This window comes from Episyrphus balteatus, chromosome 1 (genome assembly GCF_945859705.1).
Source record: "Episyrphus balteatus chromosome 1, idEpiBalt1.1, whole genome shotgun sequence".
Classification (NCBI taxonomy): domain Eukaryota; kingdom Metazoa; phylum Arthropoda; class Insecta; order Diptera; family Syrphidae; genus Episyrphus; species Episyrphus balteatus.
Genome location: NC_079134.1, coordinates 23633790 through 23659040, shown reverse-complemented (window position 1 = coordinate 23659040; position 25251 = coordinate 23633790). Strand labels below are relative to the sequence as shown.

Sequence of the window (25251 nt, the reverse complement as noted above, 5' to 3'; positions counted from 1 at the left end):
GTCATGTGTTAAAAACCGCGAAACTTAAAAGTTACATTATTTGTCACTCAAATTCAATTCTCCAGTTCATTTTTCTTGCCCCGAAAGAGTTTATTTTCGACTTTGAAAAATGTTTTTTTCACTTCAGCAGCATCATACTAGGCTTTAACATTTTTTCTCTTTTTTTTTAGTTTTTTCTGTGAGCTCAAATTTTCCAAAAAAAAAACAAAAGCTACGTTGATATCAAGTAAGTGAAACAGCACTTTTTTTATGAAATAATGGAATGACAAAATCGAAATTATCGCAAATAATTAACGACAAATTAAAAGCAAATCTAAAAAATTGTTTAATGTCGTTTTCTATTGACGAATCTCAGAATGAGATTTGTGAATCTGACAGCTGAAAGGGGGGGGGGGGGGGGAGGGGGCGAAGAGAGGAAATATTGAGATTAAAAAAAAAAAATGACAAAAAAATTAATCTGAGAATCAGAAATCTGAATCGGGATTTTTGTCAAGATTCACGCATACAAACACACGCACTTTCACACACACTCCTCTGTTTGACATTTGTCTGAACATTTGTTGTGTTGTTTTATTTTTTTTATACGCGCAGATTTCGTACACAATTACAAAACTACATTTCATATTCTATTTGCAGTGGAAAATCTGAGATTTTTACACAAAAATCTCCAAAGACAATAGAAAACGACATATGTATATAAGAAAAAACAGTGTCATCGTGTTTCGGGTTTCGGGTCAAAGAATCTTCAAATCAAAAATAAAATCAACTATTGTGACCTGCAGCTAGCCAACAAGTGTCACAAATTGTGAATATGTATTTGTTCTCAAAATTTACAAATGTCACCGGCAACGAAACAGCGATAAAAGTTTGTTTAATAAACAAAAAAAGAATTGATTAGTTGTTAAAAATTAATTATTTTCAAATATAAAAAAAACGCACACAAAATTCCAAACACCAAAAAAAAATGGATAAACGATACGAACCCTCGAAAGACTACGGCAGAGTCAACAAAAAACCAAAACTCGAGATAATTGTTGGGAAAGGTCGTCCCAATCAGAACACAGCGGGAGCTCCAGGAACCTCCAGATACACAGGTAAGTTTGAAAATTTCCAACAAATTAAAATTTGACTGTAGACAAAATAGAATAATGTTGTATCATAGCAAAACCAGCAAGTCCGCCAAAATCAAGTCCCGATGATTTCTGGGACGATGACGATGATGAAGTCTTACTCATGGCATCGCAAGTTGTTGAAAAATCCTCCGCACATACTGTCCCATTGTCAAGTCAACCAACAAGAGATTTTACTTTTAGTGAATTCGCTCCAAATACCAAATCAACAAGCACCCAAAAGTATTTCGAACAAGATGTTCAATTGTTCTCTGAAATGGATGATGATTGGGATGATGGAATTGTTGAGAAACCATCGGTATTCCTAACAAGCCAAAAACCAAAACAAACACCTGTTTTTAAGGTTCCTATTACGGTGGCACCTACTAAAAGGCCACATCAAGAGTCTGAGAGAAGTGAACGTCCATTTAGTAGTGATCTCATTAAATCTGCCACTCCTCTGCTTGGACAGTCTCAATTACCACAAACTGGGAGTACAGGTAACTTCAATTCGAATCCGATAAGTCTGTCTCAGCCGAATGTCCTTAACAAAAACTCAAATCGTGAGAAAGCCCACGAATGCCAAATACAATTTCTTCAAAAACGAGCTGACACTCTGAAGAAGGAAAACGCCAAGATTACCAAAGAATTGGATGATTTTCGCAATAAAATGGAAAGCAAGGATGGCGAGGTAAGAAATCTCGAACTGTTTTTCAATCAAAACAAATTCATTTTAATTTTCTAAACGGACTTACAGCGATTTTTGATTATTCAAATTAATTAAATGTTATTGTTTGACGTTTCGAGAAGATTCCACTTGTGGTCACGGGTAAACTGATGGCTTGTGGGTGGTAGTTTGTTCTTCTTTACTTGTCATACTCTCTTTCGCAAATTGTACCGGTGTATGTTGACTAAGGTGGCATTTGCTGATTGATGTTGTGATTGATCTCTTTTATTGTGCTAATAGTCGTTGTTTTGCATTAATGTAAGCCTAAGAGCAGACAAAGCTTACAGCATCAGCTGTACCAGACAAGTTGAAACTTTGATCGCGGTTGAAATTTGTTAGTAATTTTATTTCATTCGCTTCAGTTACTAAACCTGGTACATAGAACCTCTCTTTGGATCGATTTTGCCACAGAGATTATCAAATCTGATAAAATATTGTTGTAATTAAAACGTTCATATATTGCGGATTTGGTGACTTGGTTGTTTTGTATGGGCTTAAAATGTTCATTCAAACGACTTTTTATTCCTCGTCTTGTTTCGCCAATGTAGAACGAGCAACAGCTACAGGGCACATAATATACTCCTGGATTCTGCAGGAGTAAGAGGCTGGATTCTGCAGGGCAGACGAACTTGCCAAACTAGGAACAATTACTCCTCTTCAACCAGAAAGGAACAATATAGGAACACCTATCGCTACATGTAAACTTATGCTAAAGCAGGACGCTTTAAAGAAAACCAACCTCAGATGGACTCAGAGTAATACTTGCCTAGCTACTAAACAAATATGGCCTTGTATAGACTTGAAACGTTCAAAGGGTTTGTTAAATTTAAACAGAATGCATATTAGCTCCACCATAGGTGTCCTTACAGGACACTGTCTAATAGGTAGACACGCAAAAAGAATGGGCGTGTTCTCCAACGATTTCTGCAGAAGCTGCATAGATGAAGAAGAAGAGGAAACTGTTCAACATCTTCTGTGCACCTGCCCTGCTCTCTCTAATAGAAGAAAACTCCATCTAGGAGAATTCTGCTACGAATACACTAGCGATCTAGTAAAAACGGACGTTAAAAATCTATCTTCATTCATAAGAAGCACCGAGTGGTTCGGCTAGTGAGTTCCAACTTGCTAGTCTTTTGTGGTATCACAATGAATCCATAAGGGTCTAAGTGTGTCGGGTAATTTGCCTGACAGCCACTACTACCTAACCTAACCTAAGAGGCTGGTGGCTTCAAGATGCATTTGATACCATTCTCTATAAAATTCTCCCAATAACCTCAGAGACACCTTCTGTAAGGTAGAAAAGCTCTTTTTTCGTTGCAATCAAATACAGTCTGTGTGTCTTTTGATTTGGTTTTCAAAGAACGTTGTTTTGAATTGTATCCGTGTCAACGTGTTGTAGTTCTTCATTTAGATGATCATTTGCCACATATCGTATTTACTCTATTTATAAAATAAGATACAGGGAGGTGAAGTTTGAAAGGTAATGATGGGAGGTGGCATGTAAGTATCTGTCTGTGTGTGTACTTTTTCTGTAGACAGTATGACCTATCGTTCCGTCTGTTTTTTTTTAATCTGTCCCACATCTTAAGATGGTAAGGAATTTTCCGAATTTAAATGGTTTAGAAATGTTTCCACTGCATTACTTTTGAAGATACAATATGAATCATCAAAGTATCTCTTCCACATAATTTTGGTTTTACTCGAGATGTGTTATTGGCCAGTTCTTCGAAATATTGCATTCAAATTACCGCTATAACCGGAGCAATCAGTGAACCCATTGCTACTCCATCAATTTGCAGATTTTACTTTTGATTGTACAAGAAATATAAGGAAGTAAGACACAAATCAATTTAACTTTTGAGTTTTAATTGTACAAGAAATATCCGGAAGTAAGACCCAAATCAAGTAATTTCAATTATTTGGAGTAGTCTTCATAAGTGGGCAATTTCGATTTTATAATTGTAAACATTTTTTTATTGGTACATTTGTAAATAAAGGTATTACATCGAAACTAACCATTTTTCTTCAACATTTAAAATTGTATCCTAAATCATAGAGATAATATGTTAAGAACTTTTAACGAATGAAAAACTGTAATTTATTAAAGTCTTAAGACGGGTAGCTAATTTTTTAGCTAAAAGAAATTTCGGAGAACAATAATTGGTCTCAGTAGAATACTTTCTTCATGTACCTTCCAATGGCCACGATGGGCAAGATGGTATTATATTTATTTTATTAATTGCCGATTTGTATTCCTTTGTTTTTAGTCTAACTTTTCTTAAAACTCTCGCCGTTGGATCATAATTAACCTCTTGATACGTTGATACAACTATAATCTTTGGCATCAAGCACAACCGTACAATTTCTTTTATCTGCTGGAAGAACACTCAACTCTGTGTCTAAACTCAACGATTTTCATTCTTTTTTCGTGATGTTTGGTTTTATTTGTATAGCTTTTCTAACAAGAACTTAAACTATCAATTTTATTTTTGCGTATACACTCATCAGCAGTCCCTATTATTGATTTGGTTAGAATATTTAAAGGAGTGGGCGCAGTTTCAACCGCGCACTGTACATCCACTTGCGCACTTGCAAATCCGTTAAGAAAATTAAAATAAATATGTCTAACAATCGCAAATATAATAGCTTAAAGTCCAAAACAAATTCATTCCCCTTCTCTTTTCCAGGTCTCTTTGCTGCGCGATGAAATCCGTCATTTGAAGCAACAAATTCAAAATGCCCAACGCGAAAAGCTCCAATCGACTGATGTCGTTAAAACTGAATGGCAAGATAAGATCAATGAGCTGGCCAAGCAAGTTGAAGCTCAACAAACAGTCCTCGAGTTCAAAACAATGGAAATCTCAAAACTCAAAATGAATCATGGTGACGAATCGATGCGATTTGATAATAGCATGAGGGAGAATCTTAATGAGAGTACCACCGCACAACAAACTAACCTTCGCACAACAACTTCCAATCGCCGTCGTATGACACAAATTCAAAGTTCTGCACGTTTGACGAGGAAAATTCCGACAGCATGCAGTATTCCCATTGAGATCTTCGATCAATCAATAGAAAAGGGGAATAGCAAGTTCCGTAAGGATGTATTCCATCGAGAAATGGAACGATTACAGTTTCACATGTCTCGGGTGCAATACATCAGTCAGTTGAAGGCAAACCAGCGAACAGAGTTGGCTGAAAGTGTCATTGACTCAGCGAAATGTGTAATTGCAGAGTTCTGGACGTATGTCCACAGTTTGGAGTACAACAAACATAGTCACAGTCTGCCATATCACTCATATGACATCATCAAGGATAGCCGACAACAGAGTAATCGGTGTAGTCTCTTCCAGGCACAAGTTCTCTTTCAAAATGAAAAAGCAATTAACCTCCGTCGGTACATTGCCGGATTGAGTGTAATTTGCAAATTGGTCCCAGAAGCTGGAGCTCTTTTGTTCTCAATTCAGAACAATGACTATCTTCTTATCCAAATTATCATCGATGGATTGAATAAACTTGGATTTTCGCATGAAATTTGTCATCATTTTGGTGTTGTTGAATCATTTGCCATGCTCTTGGACACTCTGTGGGATAATCACTCCGAAGATGATGAATATTTGGAACACTTGATGAGTTTTCTTAAAACCCTAGTATTTTGCAGGCCAAATGCATGGGCAAGCAAATTCATTACACTGTGTTTGCAGAAATTACCAAATACAGCTCGAGATCAACTTTGTGGCAATGCACGAGGTCCTAATTTTACTGTATCACAGACAATCTATAAATTCACAACAGAATCATGTGTTTTGCAAGTCTACGCCTGTCTATTGGAGACTGCTTTTCCAGCCAATCAAGAATTGTGTAGAAATGAATTTAAATTGCTCTCGGAGATTTGTTACAATCATTTGATTTTTTTTGCGAGTTGCTTTCCATCACCACCACCACGATTTGTAATTGATATTTTACCACACGATGATGATTTGGATGAGGAAGGTTTGATGAGTCAACAGCCGGTAGTTAATATTAAATGCCAATGTTATGTGATGATGTGTAGCAGTGTTGTTAAGTTGTTGTATCAGGTGATGCGGCAGTGGCAACGAGTGGAACGGAAGCATGGTAAGAATGAATTATATTTAAAATTTTTTATTGATGTTCATCTAGCAGATATTTAAACTTCTGATTCCAGAGCTCTTTTTAAATTAAAAAACACCTTTCAACTGAGCCCCTTAATGCACAAGTGTTTTAACTCCAATTTTTCTTGGTTTGAGATATTTAACCCTATCGTGACTTTCGCGTGACCAAATTCCACTCGGAAAAATTGAATTTCACTTTTCCCTTATCGTGAGTTTCGGGCGAATAGTTGTTCACGGTCCAAAAACTCCACGTATTTTGAACTTTTTTTTTGGGTAGGTACATAATATGTTAGGTAGTCGACATCTCTTTCCTCACTTGAATTTTTGAGAAAAATTTAAATTCCCTTTGTGTAAAACTCACAATAGCTTTTCAAATACCGGGCGAACAAAAATATTTCGGGTGGAAAAATTTTCACGTGAAACTCAGAAAAGGGCTGTGCCGTCAGCTATTAGGGGGCAGCATTGACTGCACAAGTAAGTGCAGTCAATGCGGTTGCTATGGGAACTAGGATTTATTCCGTTAGTGCATTTAATATGCCTAACTAAAAAACCGAAAATTAAAGTTACATCACTAGTGCATCAAGGGGCTCAATTGTATCTGCACCTGAAATGAGATGTTGTTTGATTCAAAAAATATAGCGGTATATGCGCCAAAGCATCATTCAAAGAAATGTTCTGGTTTGCTAAGTCTACAGTTAGCTAGTTTGAATTTGGATGCTTTTTCTAAGAATAAGACTTCGTTTGTTTCTTGTACCCTCTGGTTTATCGCTCATAACTTTACGGGCTGGAGGGTCGATGTTCATTCGCTTTATTAGTCACAGCGATTCCAAAAGTATAACGCGTAGCTTCTTAACCTGTGACAATTCATGGAAAAGTGTGTGCAGTTGTGTCTTCTTCACCAGAAAAAAAAATGTTAGTACGTTGACCGGTACGATGAAAGATTGGCAATTGCGTTGACCGAACGAAGACGAAGTTTTTGGTGACTTCAAAGAATTAACGCAAAAGGCAATCTCTCTTTTTGTGGATTTATTCTTGAAATCCCTTTTCAGTCGTTAGAAACAGCTTGATTTCTGTTATGTTATTTGAAAAAGCTCTACTCGTCTGGTCTCACTTAGGGCAACCAGTTCCGTAAGCTGGCTACAATCCGCTGTGGATTTGAGCCTCAACCAACAAGCTTCACCAGCCAGCTCTCGTGTGGTCTGCTTTTGTGCCAATAATATGGCACGGTAATGTACGAGTATTTTCAAGTGTTAATTTTATTGAATGTTAACTAATTTTCAACATAACCTATCCATGCCTGAAACATCCCTGCCATTCTAAGTTAGATTAAGTTATGTTTATTTAGCTTGTGTAAGCCTTCTAACCCCAAAAACAAAATAAGCAAATTTATAGAGGAAAAACTCCTTATTGTTTTCTTCCAGAAGTGAAACTAATTGAAAACATTGCCAAAGTTGGTGTCCGGCTATTGCACACTATTTACATTCGTTATTACATGACAAAACTTTTTGACCACAAAGGCTATCTTACTCGACATTATTTATATTTTATTTGTAAATATTGGCTAGAAAGTACGGATTTGCTGCAATTCAAGGAAACACACCGTAAGAACTAACAACAAATACAAAATTTAAAGAAAAAAGATGTAAATGGTATATTTAACTTTCATTTTAGGAGAAGCTTTAGATCAACTTGCAAGCTCTCACATTATAGAAATAAAATCACAACCTGAGGAAAGAAATACATTTAAAGTCGATAGAGATTTGAAAAAATGGTATGAACATTCTGGTGATGTTGCAAATGAAGCAATGGATTGTATAGATGTGGATGCAGACAATCTTAGTGATTTCATGAAACTACGCATAACTGAAAGAACTTGCAATGCTGAATTATTCTTTAAGAGATATTAATTTATTTGTGTGACAATTTATTTTATATATATAAAAAGTTATTATTTTCAATTAGATTAGTTTTTTTTTGTACTATGGAAAAAAACTTTAAATATTTGATATAAAAAAAGAAGAAGAAATGAAATGTTGTTGTTACAAAAAATATGTATTTATTATTTGTGTAGTTTGTTTTTAAAAATATATATGATTGCAATTAGCATTCAATTATTTGAATGTGAATTAAAACTATAAAAAAATGTTTGTTTTTTGTTTTTTTTTTTTAATACTGTAATAGGTGCTTAGTTAGGTATATTGGTACACCTCTACGTACAGGACAGTCTTACCATACCTCTGGTAAGTAGGTATCTCCATAACGTAAAAATTTACTGCTTAGATCAACTCAAATCCGAAATCAAATTTCTATCGGCTTGCGTTTTCGTGATATTCCTTTTATAAAATCTCAATAATCGATTTTTTGGTACTTTTAAGCTTTTCCCTAGTACCTGTATCACCCAAACTGGAGGTGAATTTAATGAATTTAAAAAGTTATATAATAACCAAGTTGGAACTTGTGTGCTTCAGTACCTACATTTTTAACCAACAGAAAGATGACCGCCCAGGAACCAATTCAGCTTTATCGAATGAAAATGTCTTTGGTTTTTTTTTTGAAAATAATATTTTGTATACCTGACTTGGCGCACATACAAATCGCATAAATACTACTGAAGCAATGGTATTAAGCATCTAATTAATTGCAACAAATGCTTCAGAACGCAAGAAACAGGAACATTTAACTTACTACAGTAAAATAAATTAATACAAACAAAAAAATATACAACATATTGTGATTTATTTGTTTCGTTTCCGATTTTAAGTACAAAAAATGTGTAAATGACTACTACTACACGTTTATAATAATAATATATAATAATTATAAATGTATACATAAATTTGTATCTAAATTAAGTATGTATTCTATTTATTAAAATAAATACGTAATATTTAAAGGTATGATAAAAATGCATTAAACTTGTGTTTCTTATTTTGTTTGTGTATAATATTTTAAACGCATCAAATGCATTTTTGTTTGTAAAAAGCTAAAAGCTTCTAAAATTTAATAATATTTGATTTTCTTTGCGCTTTAAAAAATGCCTTTAATTGTAAATGTATTTTGTTTTCTAATACTTGAAAGTAATTTTTTTTTTGTTTTGTTTAAATATTTTATTACTACTAATATCTTTTCAGAAAAAAAAAATTAATAATTAAAAACAAATTAAATTTCTTAAAATTTTTGGTTTCGTTCAGTCCAAAATGTTTACATAAAAATAAAATATATTAAATTACAAATTATAAAAACAAAAAAAAATATTCCACACTACACACACATAAGTAATTCTAAAGTGTTGTTATGAGTAAAATTCATTTCGATACATTTTATTATTATTTAAAATTAATCAAGTGTCATTTCAATTGAGTATAATTATATTTATGTAATTTTTTTAGTGAATAATAAATTTTACTTAAAATAATCCGAAACACTATTTAAAAATTATCCAATAATTGTAAGCATGTTAAAAAATAATTCGAAAAGAGAGAAATGTTATGATTACGAAAATGTGATGGGTAGGCTTTGTTTAATAAACTTTGTTTGGAAATTTTAAATTTAAATTACCATCTTAACGGTGTACTCTTGCTGACGTAACTGTTGGCGCTAAATAAACAAAAGAAAAAAAAATTAATTTAGTTTTAAATTCAATTTCCATTGCATAGAAAAGTTAACCTTAAATAACCATTAATTAATGAGCATGAGGAATAAGAAATCAGGGATAAAAATATGTACAAACTCGCCATTAAAATTTAAATTGCTGTATTGATATTTAAAGTGATGAAATTGCATTCGTATGGCGTTGATATTTTTGATCAAATTTAACATATTCTTGGGTATTTCTATTTATCTCTTAAGGGGAGCCACTATAGAGGTTATTGCAATCTTTTTGTTTTCATATTTGTATAGCCTATTTTAAAATAACATATACACAGATTTCAGAACATATTTCAAATAGTTTTTTAAGTTATAGTCATCTGAAGAGAAAAAAATCTGCGTACGATGCACAAATTGCCTTATTTAAATATTACAGTTCTTATAGTTTTTTAAAGGAAATTATTTTGGCCAGTGTATTTAAATATGTATAGTATACGTAAAAATAAATACGTAAAAAAATGGTACAGAACCGTTTTCTTAATTTCTGACTTATTCATAAACGATTCAACTGAATTAAAAAAAAAAATTGATACAAAATCGATTTCGCTACTGAAAAATTTAAAATAAGTAAATCTTTGGAAAACACATTTTTGTATTTAAAAAAAAATCAGCTTAGCTGCAAGCTTTTTCTTACCAAAACGAATGTTAATAATGACACAAATATTACGTACACGCCACAGTGTACTTCATTTAAATATTTATTTAATTCATAGTTCAAATAAATCCATTCAATTCGTTGATGTGAACATTTCCTTTACCGCTAAAGTTTCTTCAGACTTATCCAAGAATGGATTATGCGGACAACTGCCATTACCAGAACCAACATAGAACGCAATCTTAATATTTGTCCACTTTGTTTTTGTCATATTTCAAAATTCAAAGATGATGCTGAAACGGATTTAAATTACTTTTCCAATGCCCTAGGAGTCTCGAAGATAGAAATCACCCAGTCGTTCCGGTAACCGTAAAAGCCGCCATACAAAATATATGAGAAAATGAGTTCTTAAACAAAAATTCCTTGAATTTTTACTTTGTTTTAATGTTTTTTTTTGTATTTGAAGAGATAAAGGGAATCTAGCAAAACAAAGGTCGTATAAATCGGCTCAATCGCTCTTGTAATAAATGGTGTAACTAACATGACTTTGTTTTATATATTAAAAATGAATTGAAAAGAATTAGTCAATTCACGAGGAACAAAAAAATTACAAAATGTGTTTTTTGTGAAAAAGTGCATTCCTCATATGTTTATAGCTTCCCGATTTTTATTTTCTCATTGGCGATTTAAAAGTATCTGAAAAAAGAAGTCAGAACTCAGAAGATCATCATTGTATTGTGCAAAGGCCGCTTTAGATCAGCAGATGATTACGTATACACCGCAGTGTACTTTATTTATTTGAAATCGTATTTATTTTATGTGTCCGTGTAAGCTTAACTTCTATAATTTATTATTTTTTTTTCATTGTTTTCCAATTTTGAGCTTTTAATATAGAAAATGTTTTGATTCCCCCACCTACTAAGTGTGCAAATTCTATTTACTTGTGTTCAATTGCTACTGGGAAGGTGAGGATATGTTCACAGTGCAAAGTATAGGTAATTCGGTTGAAAAAATGCAACCCTGCAAAAATTATCCAAGGGCTTGCTTGCTTCACGTGACCAAAAATATTTATAAAATTTTTTCAAACAATTCAAGAAACAGAAAAACTGAAAAATGTATGAGGATGTTGTGAGCTACAATAGTTCTAAGAAAAACACAAACAAAACTGCATAACAAACTATGGTGTACCTTAAAGATCAGCAATACTTAGTTTTTCCTTTTGTGTTTTGTTTTTATGGTTTTTTTTTTTAGTTTCAAAACGAAAAGCAGACATAAGTTTAAAGCCACATAATTGTAAAGAAAATGTATACAAAAATTTACTTACTTAACAGCACCAAGAGCTTGACTAGCACTTAATGTAATTAAAGGTGATAAACGTTCCAAAAATCGTTCATTATTTCGCTCCAGTTCTCTTTGATAATCTTTCTGATCGGCTTGAATGAGATTACGATTTTTCTTCAAAGCATCTGTACAACGTTTGGCAAACTCTTTAAAACACAAACGTAATTTATTTTGATGTTTTGTCGGTATAGTCACACCATCGGCTAAACCAGATAAGAAAACTGTAGCCATTTCCATTGGACCTTGATTGACCGTAGTTCCAATGCAACCTTGTAAAACCATTTGTAAAATTTTCGGATCAGCTGGTTCTTGTTTTGTTGCTGCAGCTAATTCTAATGTCTTTTTTTGAATATCCTCAATTGCTACTTCAATCGGTTCCAAGATAACCTGTTGTCTACTTATGACTTGAATGCGGGTTTTCACGTAGGGGAAATGATTTGCTGTGGTGAGGATTGTTTTACGTTTGCATTGTTCATTCAATTCGCCATGGGCTTTGCCTCCTTTGGTGAATGGAGTGGCAAATATAAAACGTTCTGAAAATAAATAAAAGGTTAGACAAGTTGATAAATATTCAAATCAAATTTTTACTTATGTTAAAATTCCTCTCGAAATAGGTTTCCCTGTGACGCAATTCGAAAGTTTCAAAGTATGGCTCGACATAGGTTATTTGAATATAAGCCTTGTCTGGATCCAGAGTGTTGACATCCACGTTATTGGAGTCCTTGATAATATGCACAGAGTCTGGACCAAATCGATCAGCATAGAAACTCTACAAAAAACAAAAGAAACAATAAGAAAAAGCTTAGAATTGGAAGTTCATTTGGAAAACTCACCTGCAATCGACTGAATATCTCCGGCAATTTAGTCAAAGTCGGTTCCTTATAAATAAACTCCTGTTGATCCAAATCCCCAAATGTCGTTCCATAAAATCCAACCCGAAAATACGTCCCAAACACACGCTTCCCTTGCAATTGTGCAATTCTATTGAAGGCCTCTTGCAGTTTACCATGTACCTTGCCCAACTTCTGGAAATCACGATTCGCCTCGCATATGGGTATAAGTATTTTCAAAACCTCGTTCATTGCTTCGTACATTCCAGCAATTTGGAACGAGTTTGCAGCCTCCTCCAACAACGCCTTCAGTCCGATCTCAGTAAAATGATTGCCCAGACATATACCATCTTCACCAGGACTTAAAACATCATCCGATACAGCCGATTCCATGAGAGCATTTGGAGTGACTTTTTGAAAACTAACCGCTCCAACTGGCAGATGAGTTTGTGATTCCAACATACTCAAATATTCTGCTACCAAAGCAGCACTATGTACATAACACATTGCAGCTTCGGTATGATTGGCACGTTCACGGTGTTTTTTAGCCATATTCTCCAACCATGTCAATCTTAGATCGGGATTATTTTGATAACCTTTTGCAATGCGATGCATTAAATCTAATAACATTTCAGGATCTTCTTGGTATTCTTTCATTTTGACTGTATCCGAGAGGATCATATGCAAATTGAATAGTAAATCTTGAACTTGTTCTGGAAATGAAGTGTCCTGAAGATCGATATCGGACTCGGCATAGACTAGAATTGTTTTTAATGCTCTGCGAAGGGACTGCTCGCTGAAGGAGGAGCTTGTTCCCACCAGCGAACTAAGGGACATGGTAACTTGCATTTTAACACGTGCAAAGTTCTAGAATTTTTCAAAAATATACAATTGTTTTAAGGAGAGTAAAAAGTCGGTTTAAAAAGGTGATGAGAATGAAAATGACAAGAAATGAAAAGACAAATGAATGATTTAAATAACTTCTTCGCACAAAGCTCCTGAATCCACCAATGTTTCTAATTCATTAAAAATTAAAGAAGAAAACGCAAGAAAAAAACAAAAACGAAAAAAACCTTTGATTACTTACATTTCCAATTTCAAAATTCTGTCTCATCAGCAGATACAGCGAAGCAGCAGCTTGTGATCTAATTCCTGGCAATAAAGATCCACAATGTTTCAGCAACAACAAACACAAATCTGCACAAATATCTGTCTCCTCGTCGAATAGTAAATTGGGGAATTTAAAGATCAACGAACGTTGTGATGCAAAGAGATTTTGCAAAGAGAGTGTACTTTGATTGCGAGAGAGGGCATGGAGAAGAACCTTCAAAACTGTCCTCAGAAGATTATGATGAATTTCCGAATTAGTTGCCACTTGAACAATGATTTCTAGAGCATCCAATGTAACAAGTATCAACTCGGTAGCCAATGATCCTTCTATACAATGAGTTATTTCAATTTCTGGTTCAGCTTTGACTGGAGTATCTGAGAATTGTGACCTATATGGCATTTGATCTTTCCGCCAGCGGAGTTTTTCAGTTGAATTACGATCTTTTCGACGATTTATCAAATCATTACGAGCCGATCCGGTTCCCCGAATATATTCCTCAAGTTTCTCTTTCATGTCGGGAGTTTTGCGAAAACTTTGAGTGTTGTTTCTCTTGACCATCGGAAGGCGTTTCTGACCTCTATATTCAAAACATGGAATACACCAGTTGAGAACTTGTAACATTTGATGAACACGATGAGGACTTAAACCCAAAACCCAACGATAAAGGATTGTTCTTTCCAAATTCTTTATCACCCATATGAAACAAGCTAGAAGATGTCTTGTATCTTCAGTGTTTAATTGAGACTTGTTCTTGACTGGATCGGGAACATACGAATATGTTCGACTTCCCGAAATGGCATAAGCAACCTCGGGACTTATAGTTGTTGTAGCAATTGGCTGATGTGGTCCTTGATAGTCTTCGAGAAGGCCAATACTATGCAGACGATCTTGTGTGTCTGTGAGAAATTGATGCAACTGTGGAATTGTGTCCATAACAATTGCCAACAAAGGGATGTATAAAGATGCTACACGAGCTCGTGCATCTGAATCACTATATCTCGAGTCCAAATCATGGGATGTCATTAAATTGCGTATACATCGAATTGCTTTACTGTGAAGTGCTGGATTTCTTCAAGAAAAAATAGAAAAGGTTAAAAAAATGTATTCCTGGATTTTTATTTTGTTTTGAACTTGAGAGATTTCTACAGGTGGAAAAGGAAGCGAAATAGCAAGGGAGTGTTTGGAGGAGATAAAAGAAAGACAGAGGAATTAACAGGGGAGAGAATCACGATGGGAACAAGGAGGGAAGAAATTGATGGAAGGAGGGCAGGGAAGGAAAACAGTCCTATTTGAGTGAAAACTCCATAGGAAATGCGTCGGGAGAAGGGCTCCCAATCAAAGAGTTTAGGGAAGTTTTGCCTATTTTTCCTTTTTTCAAATTACAACAGAAAAAGTAGTAATATTCTTGAAATTTTAAGATTTTGAGCCCTTCTCCCGGACACATTTCCCCGGGAGTTTTTATTCAGAATAGGGTTAAGTATGAACGAACACGAGCGAAAAAGTGAAGGAAGAAGACAACAAAAGAATGAAAGAGACGCACAATAAGAGACTAAGGGCCAGTTGTACATACGTGGTTCAGCCCACCGATTTCGGGGGATTAGCTGCGGGTCAACTTCGGTTCAAGCATGGATGTGGCTATTTTTACATATGTGGACCTTGCACCATTGCTAAACCGGAACCTTACCACCGTTTTCAGAAGATAAAAGTTGCTGAACCACGGATTAAATATTTGTACAACTGGTCCTAAAGGTATAACAGGTGGTATCAAGAAGTAATTGCGTATACATCGTATTTCTTTCCGAAATCGTTCTATAAATAGGCTTTTTGCGTTTTTGGCCACAACTTTTTTATTAAAAAAAAAAAAAAAACTAGGCGATTGCCATTTATTTTTTGAAAATCGGTCCATTATTACAGTGGTGACGAAAGTCAAAAATTTTTTGAATTCATTTTTTTAATGTTTTTTTTTCGTTTTTTTGGCCATAACTTTTTTGTTTAGAAAAATAAAAAAAAAAAAACAAAAAATATAGCCTCTAGATTTTGATAATACAAAGCGATTGCTTTGTTTTGAGTTTTGCGACTTTGGTGGCTGTCCAAAGCTCTGCAGGCAAATTATCTGCAAAGTTCAGGATCATAATAATGAACGAAAAAGTGAGTAACTAAGTTTGGATGAAGAAAATAGGAGAGGGGAGAATAAGAGGAAGGGTGAGGAGGAAGTACAACTTGTAACCCTTAGGTGAATCAAAAAATCTAATACACTACAAATACTTACGAAACTTCCAAAACAGTAGCTAGCTCACTCAGAACCAGTCCGACTAGATAATGTTGCTGTCTAAATTCAGCATTCAAGTCTGCTTGCAAAGCTTTGTCAATTGATCCCTACAAAATAGAGGTCTTTAATATAATTCAATAATTTCTAAAAACCGTAAACTTACATAAGAATTCTGACTATTATTCGAATTTGTGCTTGGCGTTGGACTAGTTGGTGTTGGAACAGTTGTATATGGAGTAGCAAATGGTAGATTCAAGGCAATATAATGCTCATGACTGCAAACAATACGCAAGAAATCTACTTTATAATGCATCAAATCAGGAATAGAAGAATTCTTTGATATCAAAACTTTGTAATAAGTCTTAATCAATCCAAAAACAAATCCTCTATCCATGATGTTAAATAAATCGAATATAAAGAATCCTAAACTAGCATTTAATGACTGTGCCAATTTCTGATCGATATTATGATAACCCACAACTTTTGTTGTCACCAAATGTATTAAAGTCGATATATCGTCAGTAAATTGATGTGGAAAACGACTTTTACGTGGAGCTGTTAAAGCACGAGTTAGATCTAAATGTTCAATCATTGATTTAATCATCAATTCAAAAAGAAACCAAGAATTTTTCATAGCCATTTCGGCTGCATTGCCACTGGCAACAACCCAATGAAGAGCCAGCTCTTCGTGTAGCAAACGAATTTGTCCATCGCGACCAATGTAAGATGGAGAGATTTCTGCTGTTATTTCTTTTCTATCTAAACTTCTTCCAGAGTGTTCGTGCATAACGTAACCATCATATCCTGATACCATCATTTCTTCAGCATTGCTTCTACTGTACGTGAGTCGTCTCTTTCCACTGAATGGATGAAGAATTTTTGTTTGATATTGCACATAGGTTGAAAGAAGACTCTGACGTCCATACTGATCCACAACGATGTCATCTGAGAGAATCTACAAAAGGAATACCATCAGCAGGCATTTAAAAAAATCAAGAAAAACCAAAACTAACCGAAAGATTCTCTGAAACCATACAAAGAACTTCGAAAACATTTGAGCCCATCGATAGAGTTTGTCCACTGATCTTGTAAGTTGTGACCAACAATTCAATAAGTTTATCCAAAACTATTGGAAGATTCTTGACCAAGGGTTCACGATCTGCATTTTCAATGTCGAGGAGGCATTTTTTCATTTCTTTTTCCATGTTGCCTTCACCAATGTGGGGTGGAACTTTTTTTGATTCCAGAAACTCACAAGCCAGGAAGAATCTTAAAATAAATATAAATTTAGGACCCACATCTCCTCTTGTTAAAAACAAACTTACCTATCAAGGTAAGGATCTAGCGTGTGTATAGAAGTAACAGCATCAATTGTAACAGTAAACACAGGACGATGATTATCTAACCACTTGGTACCAGGTAAATGTACATTTGGTGGAATAAATGAGTAATTTTCCGGTGGTGTTTCAACCATAACAGGTAAATTAAATTCACCAACTCGAAGTTTACCATCTTCGAGCAATGGTATCCAAGTATAACCAACTGGAGTTTCAACTGTGGTTTGCATTTCTTGTGGTTTTTTCTGACACGAGACATGGTAGAGAGTAAAGAGAAGATGATGATTTTGTTTGATATTCGCTGGGAGAGCAACTTTTATTTCATCGTAAAATGCTGGACATTTGTTGTGATAATTAACGGCAGTAAATGCTTCAGAGCTGTATTCGGGGCAGGAAGATTTAGCAAAGATAGCTCTGAGGGCGTCGTTTTGAGTTTCGCCAGCCATAAGTTGGATGCGTACAGCAATGTTACGAGCTGAACCAGCACGAGATGAAAAATTTAACTCTTTTGGAGCGATGAAGAGGAGATTGCGGTAGGTGTAGTGAGGGATATAGATGGCACTTGAGGGGAATTCGAGAATTTCTTTGACTGGACGAGTGTTGTCATCTGAAATAAAAAAGAAAATATTTAATGGCTATAAAAATGAGTTTTCAATATTTTATATTGAGAAGTTAATAGCGTTTTCGTTTGGTAATTCTTAGAACGTTCCGGGACTGTCCGATCCGGAATTCCAAACGAAGAAATTTGGATACTTTTTTTTGATTCTGAAGTTTGGGTTTCTTTGTATTTGTAAAACGCCAAATAATGCGAACGCCTGATGAAAGTTTTATATTGTTTAATTTGTTTATTCCATAAAAAGTTATCGTTTTTTTGTTTTATTTACTTTATTTCTATATAATTTAAAGTTTGGAATAGTTAAAAATCTCAATATTCGAAAATGAAGAACAAACAATAACATTCCATTACTTTGACGTCTTAAGTGTGAACATGTGTTCACACTCTCTCTCTCTTTTCGGAATTAGAACTGTCATTGAGTGCCAAACGAACAGTTTCAGAATCGTTTAAATGAATTCCGGAGAGTCCCGGACTCATTTTTATATTATTGAACTGGTATGTGATAAAAAAAAAACATTTGCTTTGCATGAAAAATGGGTACGTTTTTCAGAACTTGATAAACAGCCATATCCGAAAATGCGCGATGTATGTAGTATGTTATGTACAGTGAGATCTGTATATCTACCTTACTGCGGTTATCATGAATTCCATTCGTATCAGAATCTTTTTATGAATCCCGAAAAAACAACCACAAAACCAATTCGTAATGAGAATTTTTTTTAATTGTCCATTACGAACTGATACTGAGATTATTTTTTTCAGATGCGTTGCAAATTTCGGATATGAATGGATTTCGTGATAAGACAGAATAGACATTTTTTTAGAAGGCTCTTATCTAAAATATTATGTTATTGCTATTTTTCATGACCTTTTAATTTCTGAAACATCTTATAAATACAGCACACAACAGAAGTGAACGTAATGAAAGGCAATCGCTAAGTAAAGCTTTTGTTCCCACAATCTTTTCATTGAAATAAAAATATAAAACCTTAGTGAGAAGTTGACCATACTGTGACGCACAATAAAAGTACCGCTTTTATCTTCTAAGTGTTAGTCAGCGAGGAATTTAGGTAGTCAATCCTCGTTGGTTTCGCAATTTATTTCCATGGCAAGACTGCTAAGGTGACTTAAATACTTTTTCTTACATAATAAGATTCTAGCAGTGATTTTTAAGAGGGTAATACATCTATTCTATCCATTCGGTACTTTAAGGCAATTGAAATACATTTTCGAATTTTCGAAATAAGGTAGATTTTTGAATATACGTTATATTTCTAAACAATGTTAAGTTTTCAAAAGAGGAAAATACTGGCTTTAATGTTTTGAAAAATTAGTTATTCATAAAAATATCCTTCACTAGCCACTACTTTTTGCCATCTTTTAGACGATCCACAAATTAATCCTATTTTTTTTTTAAAGAAACAAATCGCTTCTGGAACTATCGCTTATCATAATTAATTTCATATTTATACTCTTGTTACTTATTACTGTTAGATCAGATAGACAAAACTACCAAAACATTTTTACATGATAGAATAATAGAGCAAAAAATCAGCTCTCGTTTTTGAAATATTACAGTTAGAAAATAAAAAAAACGTTTTTTGACTACTTTGGATGTTTTTTCTTATGTAACGAAAATTTTTTAAACATACATAAATCGTAATGATTACTATAAGAACTGTTTCCTTCTGCCAAGATCTGTTTAAATCCGATATTTTTTTTTTTATTTTCTTCTTCTCTTTTCTTAAATTCTCGCACTGTATTTTATATCATTTTAAGGGTATTCATATCTCCTTGATGTGCGCGTTAGTTATAAAAAAAAGTGACTGGGATCAACCTTTTCCGGCCAGAACTTGATTATTCAACAAACAACAAAGATTAAAAGATTTATGTTAAGAAACTGCCTTCAATATGGATTCATTCATGGCTACCTTTAAAAAAACTAATTCAGACAATAATTATTACTTAGACAAAACTTATAATTTTACAGGTAAATGACATGAAGTTTGAGTAGGTAATGCACGCAAATCAAATCGACGAGTTATTGAGTAATTAACCGTATCTATATTCTTAATTAAAGGAGTTGTTCTACATTATTCTTTGTTTGATATCAAAAATAATAAAGAGCTTACACTCTCTCAGTTAAAATTCCAAAATGCATTTAATTTAAATTTTCTTACTCGGATATGGTTCCACTTTGGCCAATTCTGGTGAGAGAGCACATTTAACATCTTCAGGACATGGTGAAATCTCTAATTTAATAGAACCAGGTATACATTTATATTTCTTCATAACCGCTGCTGGACGCTTCAATTCTGGCAGAAATTTATACAAATCTTCATCTTTCATTTTATCCGATTCCTACAAAGAAATTTATCCAATTTAATAAAATTTATCTATAAAAAAAGTATAATATGTATTTTATAATGACAAAAAACCTGTTTGAAAAAGCTCGACACAGTTATTGTAATTGGTCTGAATGTCTCAATGCTATTTGCAAACTCATCTGGCGACCATGAACGTCGTTTTTCACTTTTCCGTTCGAGAGAACCTCTTCTCGTCAGAGTGCCACTCATAACATTTGCTTTTTGCCGAAGCTGATCAAAACTACTTGTCGATGATTTGCGATCTAAAAAAGACAACATTTATGCAAATTTATAATAAAAGTAAAGTAAACGAAGAAAAAAACCAAATTTACCCAAACTATTCGAACTCGAAGCGGTCCCCATACTGCTATTCTCTTTTTCGTTCTCAAAATTGTCACCATTAAACACATTCGTAAGATATATTCCTGTCCAGGCAAAAGGCATCCTATATTTACCCAACCTCTCACAATAATCCGAAGCATTCGATTTAGCTTTATCCCTGTATTTATCTTTGTCATCTTTCAGATAAGGTTCAACTGAATCCTTAATATCTCCCTGCAGTACTTTCTCCAACCGAATGACTAGAAACAAATCATTACTCGGATAGGTTATCTCAAAGATCCCCGTCCGACTCTGCGTACTAACATCACTATACTGAACATGTGAATTCAACATTCTCTTCAAATTATCCGAATTCATGTCAAAGTAAAAATTCTCAGAAATTTTCTTCCTTTCTTTGGCATCGTAGATTGCCATCGAGGCAAATATCGGTTCAACTTCCAACTCCAATCGCAACTGATGACATTTCACATGTATTCGATGTCCTTGATGTTCGATTGGCTTCTCAGCTGGCAAACGACGTTCAATCAAATCATCTGGATCAGCTTCAGGATATAAACTAAACAGAGATTCTTGTCGATCATCCTGACGACGTGTTTCGTTGGCTTGGTCGATACTTTCTGGAGGTAGATCATCGAGGAGATTTGGTATAAGTGGATCATTGACAGAGCGACGCAAATCGAAGCTTGCCCATGATCCGCGAGGTGTAAGGGTATCAGTACAGGATGAAACCGAAGAGAGACTGGCAATAGATTGACGACTACTCGGTGTGCAGCTATCGCTTTTGTCAGTGAAGCCATCATCAAAGGAAGCGAAATCTTTATCGATTTCGAATTCTTGTTGGAAATTCGTTGGGCTAAGTGTACCACGATCGATGCGTTCTCGTGTGCAACACGAGCTCGAGTAGTGTCGTTGGGAGTATTCGACAGTTTTCCAAGGTCTAATGAAGCAATTGACACATTCCTGGACATGGGGAGGTAGTTCAGTTCTAGAAGAGGGATTGGTCAGTTGAATAGGAAAAAGAAACAATTATAATCAATAAATTGGGCAACGTTAATATTGCGTCATTAAGTAGGGGAGAGTGGGGCACATTTGAACACTGTTTATTAAATTTTAGTTTATTAATCTTTTTTAAAATTAATTCGATATTTTAACTCGTCTACACAATACCTTAAACGTCAATGGCTTTCTTTGATTCCCTCAGCTGGCTCAAATTTATAGATAAAAGGTGATTTTTATAATGCTGGTGCATCATTTCAGTTTTTTAGTTGTAACAGTTAAAAAAAAATTGGTGCGTGATTTAAAAACGCAATAAAATTTTTGTTAATGGTTAGTAAAATTGGAAGTAAATCACGGTGAGTTTTTAAATCAATATATTGATGTTAAATATTTAATCAACATTTTATGTCGCTGCCCCAGTTGGGGTACATTTGAAGAAGTGTATTGGGGCACTTTTGAACATGTTCAAAACCGCCCCGATCGGTTTATATTAGACATTTTAAAGAAACTTTAATGTATTTTTTTTAATAAATCTTAATTTTCTTAAAATAAGAACAATAAAACTAGCATTTGAGGGTAAAATTAAAGAAAAATGGAAATATACACACATATTGAAGATTTAAAAAAATGCCTGAATACTTCAAGTTCTACTAGGCTGATCTCGATGAGACCTCGATTATAAGCGGTATAGAAATTATAGCCAATCTTCCTACAATATTTAACGCTCCTGGTACATGAATACCAGCTTTGTTAAAATTTGCATTTAATGTTTTGAAATATAAGTTGAACACAGAATAAATCTATTCTACTCTGTGAAGCATAAATGGATAGTAAAAATTCTATGTTTTCTAGGTTGTTTTAAATGAATTTTTGTTGTTTTGTTTCAACTAACAACTAAGCGTAACAAATGAGAAAAAAGCGTAACAAAATAAAAAAAAGTCATATAAATCGAATCTTATCTTATTTATTTGAAAGCTTATTTATTACGAAGTCTAGCAGGCTGCTGCAGCGAAAAGTGGTGAAATGAAATAAACTAGTAGAATTTTCGTTTTTCAAAAAGCAGAACGAAATTTTTAGTTTCAGCCTATTACGAAGCTGAAACCAAATTTTATCAACGAAATCAAAATTTCAATATGCTTTCGGTTTTTCAGTACATAGCTGTAGAAAACAATACCGGATTATGTGGAGAGTTTTCCTGGCCTGGCGTATTTTCTGATATTTTTTCTTGATTTTAATTTAATTTTGTTTTTTTACTTTTGACAGAATTCTCGATGATATCTTTTCGTTATCATTTTAGCTGTCGATTTGAGGTCTAACAAAATTTAATTTTAATTTATTATTTTTAATTGTGCCATTTTTGTGTAGGATTTTTCGTTTCTCATCAAGGTTTGAATTGATGAAGTTAAAAAAAAAAACGTTCTACTGGAGGCGGAGGGGAACTATTTACAAGGTTTAATATCTTTCTGAAAAATAGCCATGTATTTTAAACAGTTTTGTCTTCTTGTATTGTTAAAAGATATTATAAATCCTCAAGAGCTTTTAGAATTCTATACTCATTTTAAGATTGATAACTGTTACTTTCGAAATTAGGTGCATATTTTATTATAATATTTTTTATTGGAGAATAATTTAAAAACGAAAAGGTATATTTATGAGAAGAATTTCTTGGCTAGAGCCAAGAAATTATAATATTAACACATTATAATATTAACACATTCAATTTTCCCTTCATTAACTCCCATCAATTTTGTCCTAAGCAAATACAAATATGTATACAAAAAATAGATTTAAAACGTTTTTACCATAAACAGATCATTTTTGCCTGCAAAATAGTCAAAGTTATTGCATAAATTGTCGAAGAAAAAAGTGCTTCTGGTTTAAATTTTCAATCTATTTTAACGAAAAACAAATAAAATTTTATTGAAAAAAGTGTAACAAAACGGAATAACGGAATGGTAACAAAATTATTAAATATTTCAAAAAAATTTTTTAAAATGATTTTTGAAAAATGTAAGTATTTCGTAGAAAATATAACTTTTAGATTCGGTTGATCTTGTACAAAATTAAAACTATTAAGTGTATTCAACTAAAATTTGGAGGACTTACTCCTCATACTATGATCTATCATATGACACTAAATATGTCCTTATTATTTAATGTTTGTTCACATTTTATAATACTAATTTACAAAAACTGCAAAAATATTGAAATCCTGCCGTTTTTAGTAGATCGCGCATCATCAGAAACATCTTAATTAGAGGAAATGTAAAACCTCATAACAAATTCAGTTGAAAAAGATTACCTTACGTCAAAATCTTGCTTCGAAAACAGCAAAAAAGTCAGGTTTTGCGGTTTTCGGGAACGGGAATATCTAAAAAACCTGACGTGCTTGAGCCATTATTGGTTGAACATCAAAATTTGATATAATTATTTCCTCTAACTAACCAAATGTTATTTGAAATCGGAGTTCAATACTACTGTTCAATGTTAGTAAACTTTGCATAGCAATAAACCGAACATATTTCGTTCAAGCAGATGCGAAAGTAAAAAGTGTTCAAATGCGCCCCACTCTTCCCTAATTAATAGTTTGGACATAAGCAGTTTTAATTAGATGATACCGGGTGCCTATTAAGCAACTGGGTGGCGGTTTCCTAATATAAATATCGACTTAATGGCAAATGGAATCTTACATATTTTCTTTTGGCACAATGTGTTCCACAGTACGTATTTTTCTGGGTATTGTCTTCACCGATACATCTCCTGGTGGGAATTCCAGAATTTGTCTCAATGGTTCTCGACTTAAAATACTTGAATGTTGGATTAAAAATTCTTCATAATCCAATGGTTCCACTGGTTCAGTTAGACAAATCTAATTTATCCCCAAAAAAAAAGAAGTAAAATCATTATGACTCACATAAAAATAAAAAAAAATCAATAAAAAACCCTCCCCACACAGGAGGAGGAGAAAAAAAAAAACTATTTATTTAATTCCATTTTACCGTAGATGAACATAAAGAAGCAACATCCGATGGTTTTGTAGTCAAGCCACAGCTAACGACGTTCTTTCGCACTTCCGAAGCTTGTTGCCTATACGAGAATAGAATTTATAATTAATTCATAATACAAAAATGAATTTATGATAAGGCCCAACAAAAAGATGATTGGAGTTATGGCAGACAGGGCGAGGTCCTCCAAAAGCCACTTACTTTGATAATTTTTGAGCGAATTGTCGTTGATTTGTAGACATTATTCACTTAATACTTATAATTACGATTAGAATAAAAATTATTTTTTGAATGAGATTTTCATAAAATTTTCAACATTATTATCAAAATTATTGTAATAAATTTTTTTAAATAAACGAATTTTGTTTGATTTTTCTTGTTTCCTTTCAACCTTGACTGACGTCTTCGTAGAGAGACGCCATTGAAATGTCATTTTTTGTGTGGAAAAAAAGAAAATGGTGGTTTGTCAAAAATGACATGTGCTGTGAGAATAGACAAAACGCACGTGACAAATTTATGTAGTAGTGTTTTGTTTATATTTTTGTAGTGTACAGATAGGAATTCGATTGAAAGTGTGTGTGCTGTCAGGGATGTAAACAAAAGTTTTAGTACACACAAATGTAATGTAACGTGATGATTTGCCGTGAGGTTAGAATTTTTGAGATTTTGAATATTATGAAAATGTTACGTTACTGAAACGTTACATAGAACTAAAAGTAAAGAAATGTAGTTAAAAGAATTCACATTTTTAACGGTTGGTGTTTTGTTTTTAATATGATAGTTTGAGTAGTAGTAAAACAACAAAATTTTAAATTGTAGAAAAAAT

At 33.5% G+C, this 25251-nt stretch overlaps 2 protein-coding genes across 6 annotated transcripts; one reads left to right on the top strand and one right to left on the bottom strand.

Moving 5' to 3' along the window:
* Positions 1-812: 812 nt before the first annotated feature.
* On the top strand, positions 813-7930 carry LOC129905930 (ATR-interacting protein mus304). Its single transcript, XM_055981558.1, has 5 exons — positions 813-1094; positions 1163-1800; positions 4524-5952; positions 7391-7570; positions 7641-7930. Exons 1-5 carry the CDS (start codon positions 965-967, stop codon positions 7874-7876), a joined length of 2613 nt encoding a protein of 870 aa, XP_055837533.1. The 5' UTR covers positions 813-964; the 3' UTR covers positions 7877-7930.
* A 1048-nt stretch (positions 7931-8978) lies between these two features.
* On the bottom strand, positions 8979-24837 carry LOC129921205 (dedicator of cytokinesis protein 7). Of its 5 annotated transcripts, none has more exons than XR_008773471.1 (17): positions 24627-24837; positions 24420-24507; positions 24111-24289; positions 20415-21409; positions 20155-20345; positions 19897-20077; positions 17089-17707; positions 16777-17032; positions 15927-16718; positions 15764-15870; positions 13471-14563; positions 12387-13250; positions 12142-12322; positions 11537-12086; positions 11401-11428; positions 9528-9566; positions 8979-9393 (listed from the first exon to the last, which is right to left on the bottom strand). XR_008773471.1 is itself a non-coding variant. In XM_056002937.1 (17 exons), exons 1-15 carry the CDS (start codon positions 24665-24667, stop codon positions 11402-11404), a joined length of 6207 nt encoding a protein of 2068 aa, XP_055858912.1. In that variant the 5' UTR covers positions 24668-24837; the 3' UTR covers positions 8979-9393; positions 9528-9566; position 11401. The 5 variants fall into 5 exon arrangements, 4 of the variants coding, with proteins under 4 accessions (XP_055858912.1, XP_055858913.1, XP_055858914.1 ...); XM_056002937.1 differs by having other exon boundaries at positions 11401-11471; XM_056002938.1 differs by lacking the exon at positions 11401-11428.
* Between the last annotated feature and the right edge of the window lie 414 nt (positions 24838-25251).

Excerpts from the sequence above, each read along its gene's own strand:
- LOC129905930 (XM_055981558.1), top strand. The coding sequence starts at position 965 with ATGGATAAACGATACGAACCCTCGAAAGACTACGGCAGAGTCAACAAA. Across the intron at positions 1,801-4,523 it reads TGGAAAGCAAGGATGGCGAG|GTCTCTTTGCTGCGCGATGA; the intron begins GTAAGAAATCTC and ends TCTCTTTTCCAG. Across the intron at positions 7,571-7,640 it reads GCAATTCAAGGAAACACACC|GAGAAGCTTTAGATCAACTT; the intron begins GTAAGAACTAAC and ends CTTTCATTTTAG.
- LOC129921205 (XM_056002937.1), bottom strand. The coding sequence starts at position 24,667 with ATGTCTACAAATCAACGACAATTCGCTCAAAAATTATCAAA. Across the intron at positions 21,410-24,110 it reads ATTGTGCCAAAAGAAAATAT|AACTGAACTACCTCCCCATG; the intron begins GTAAGATTCCAT and ends TCCCTCTTCTAG. Across the intron at positions 13,251-13,470 it reads AGAATTTTGAAATTGGAAAT|AACTTTGCACGTGTTAAAAT; the intron begins GTAAGTAATCAA and ends GAAAAATTCTAG.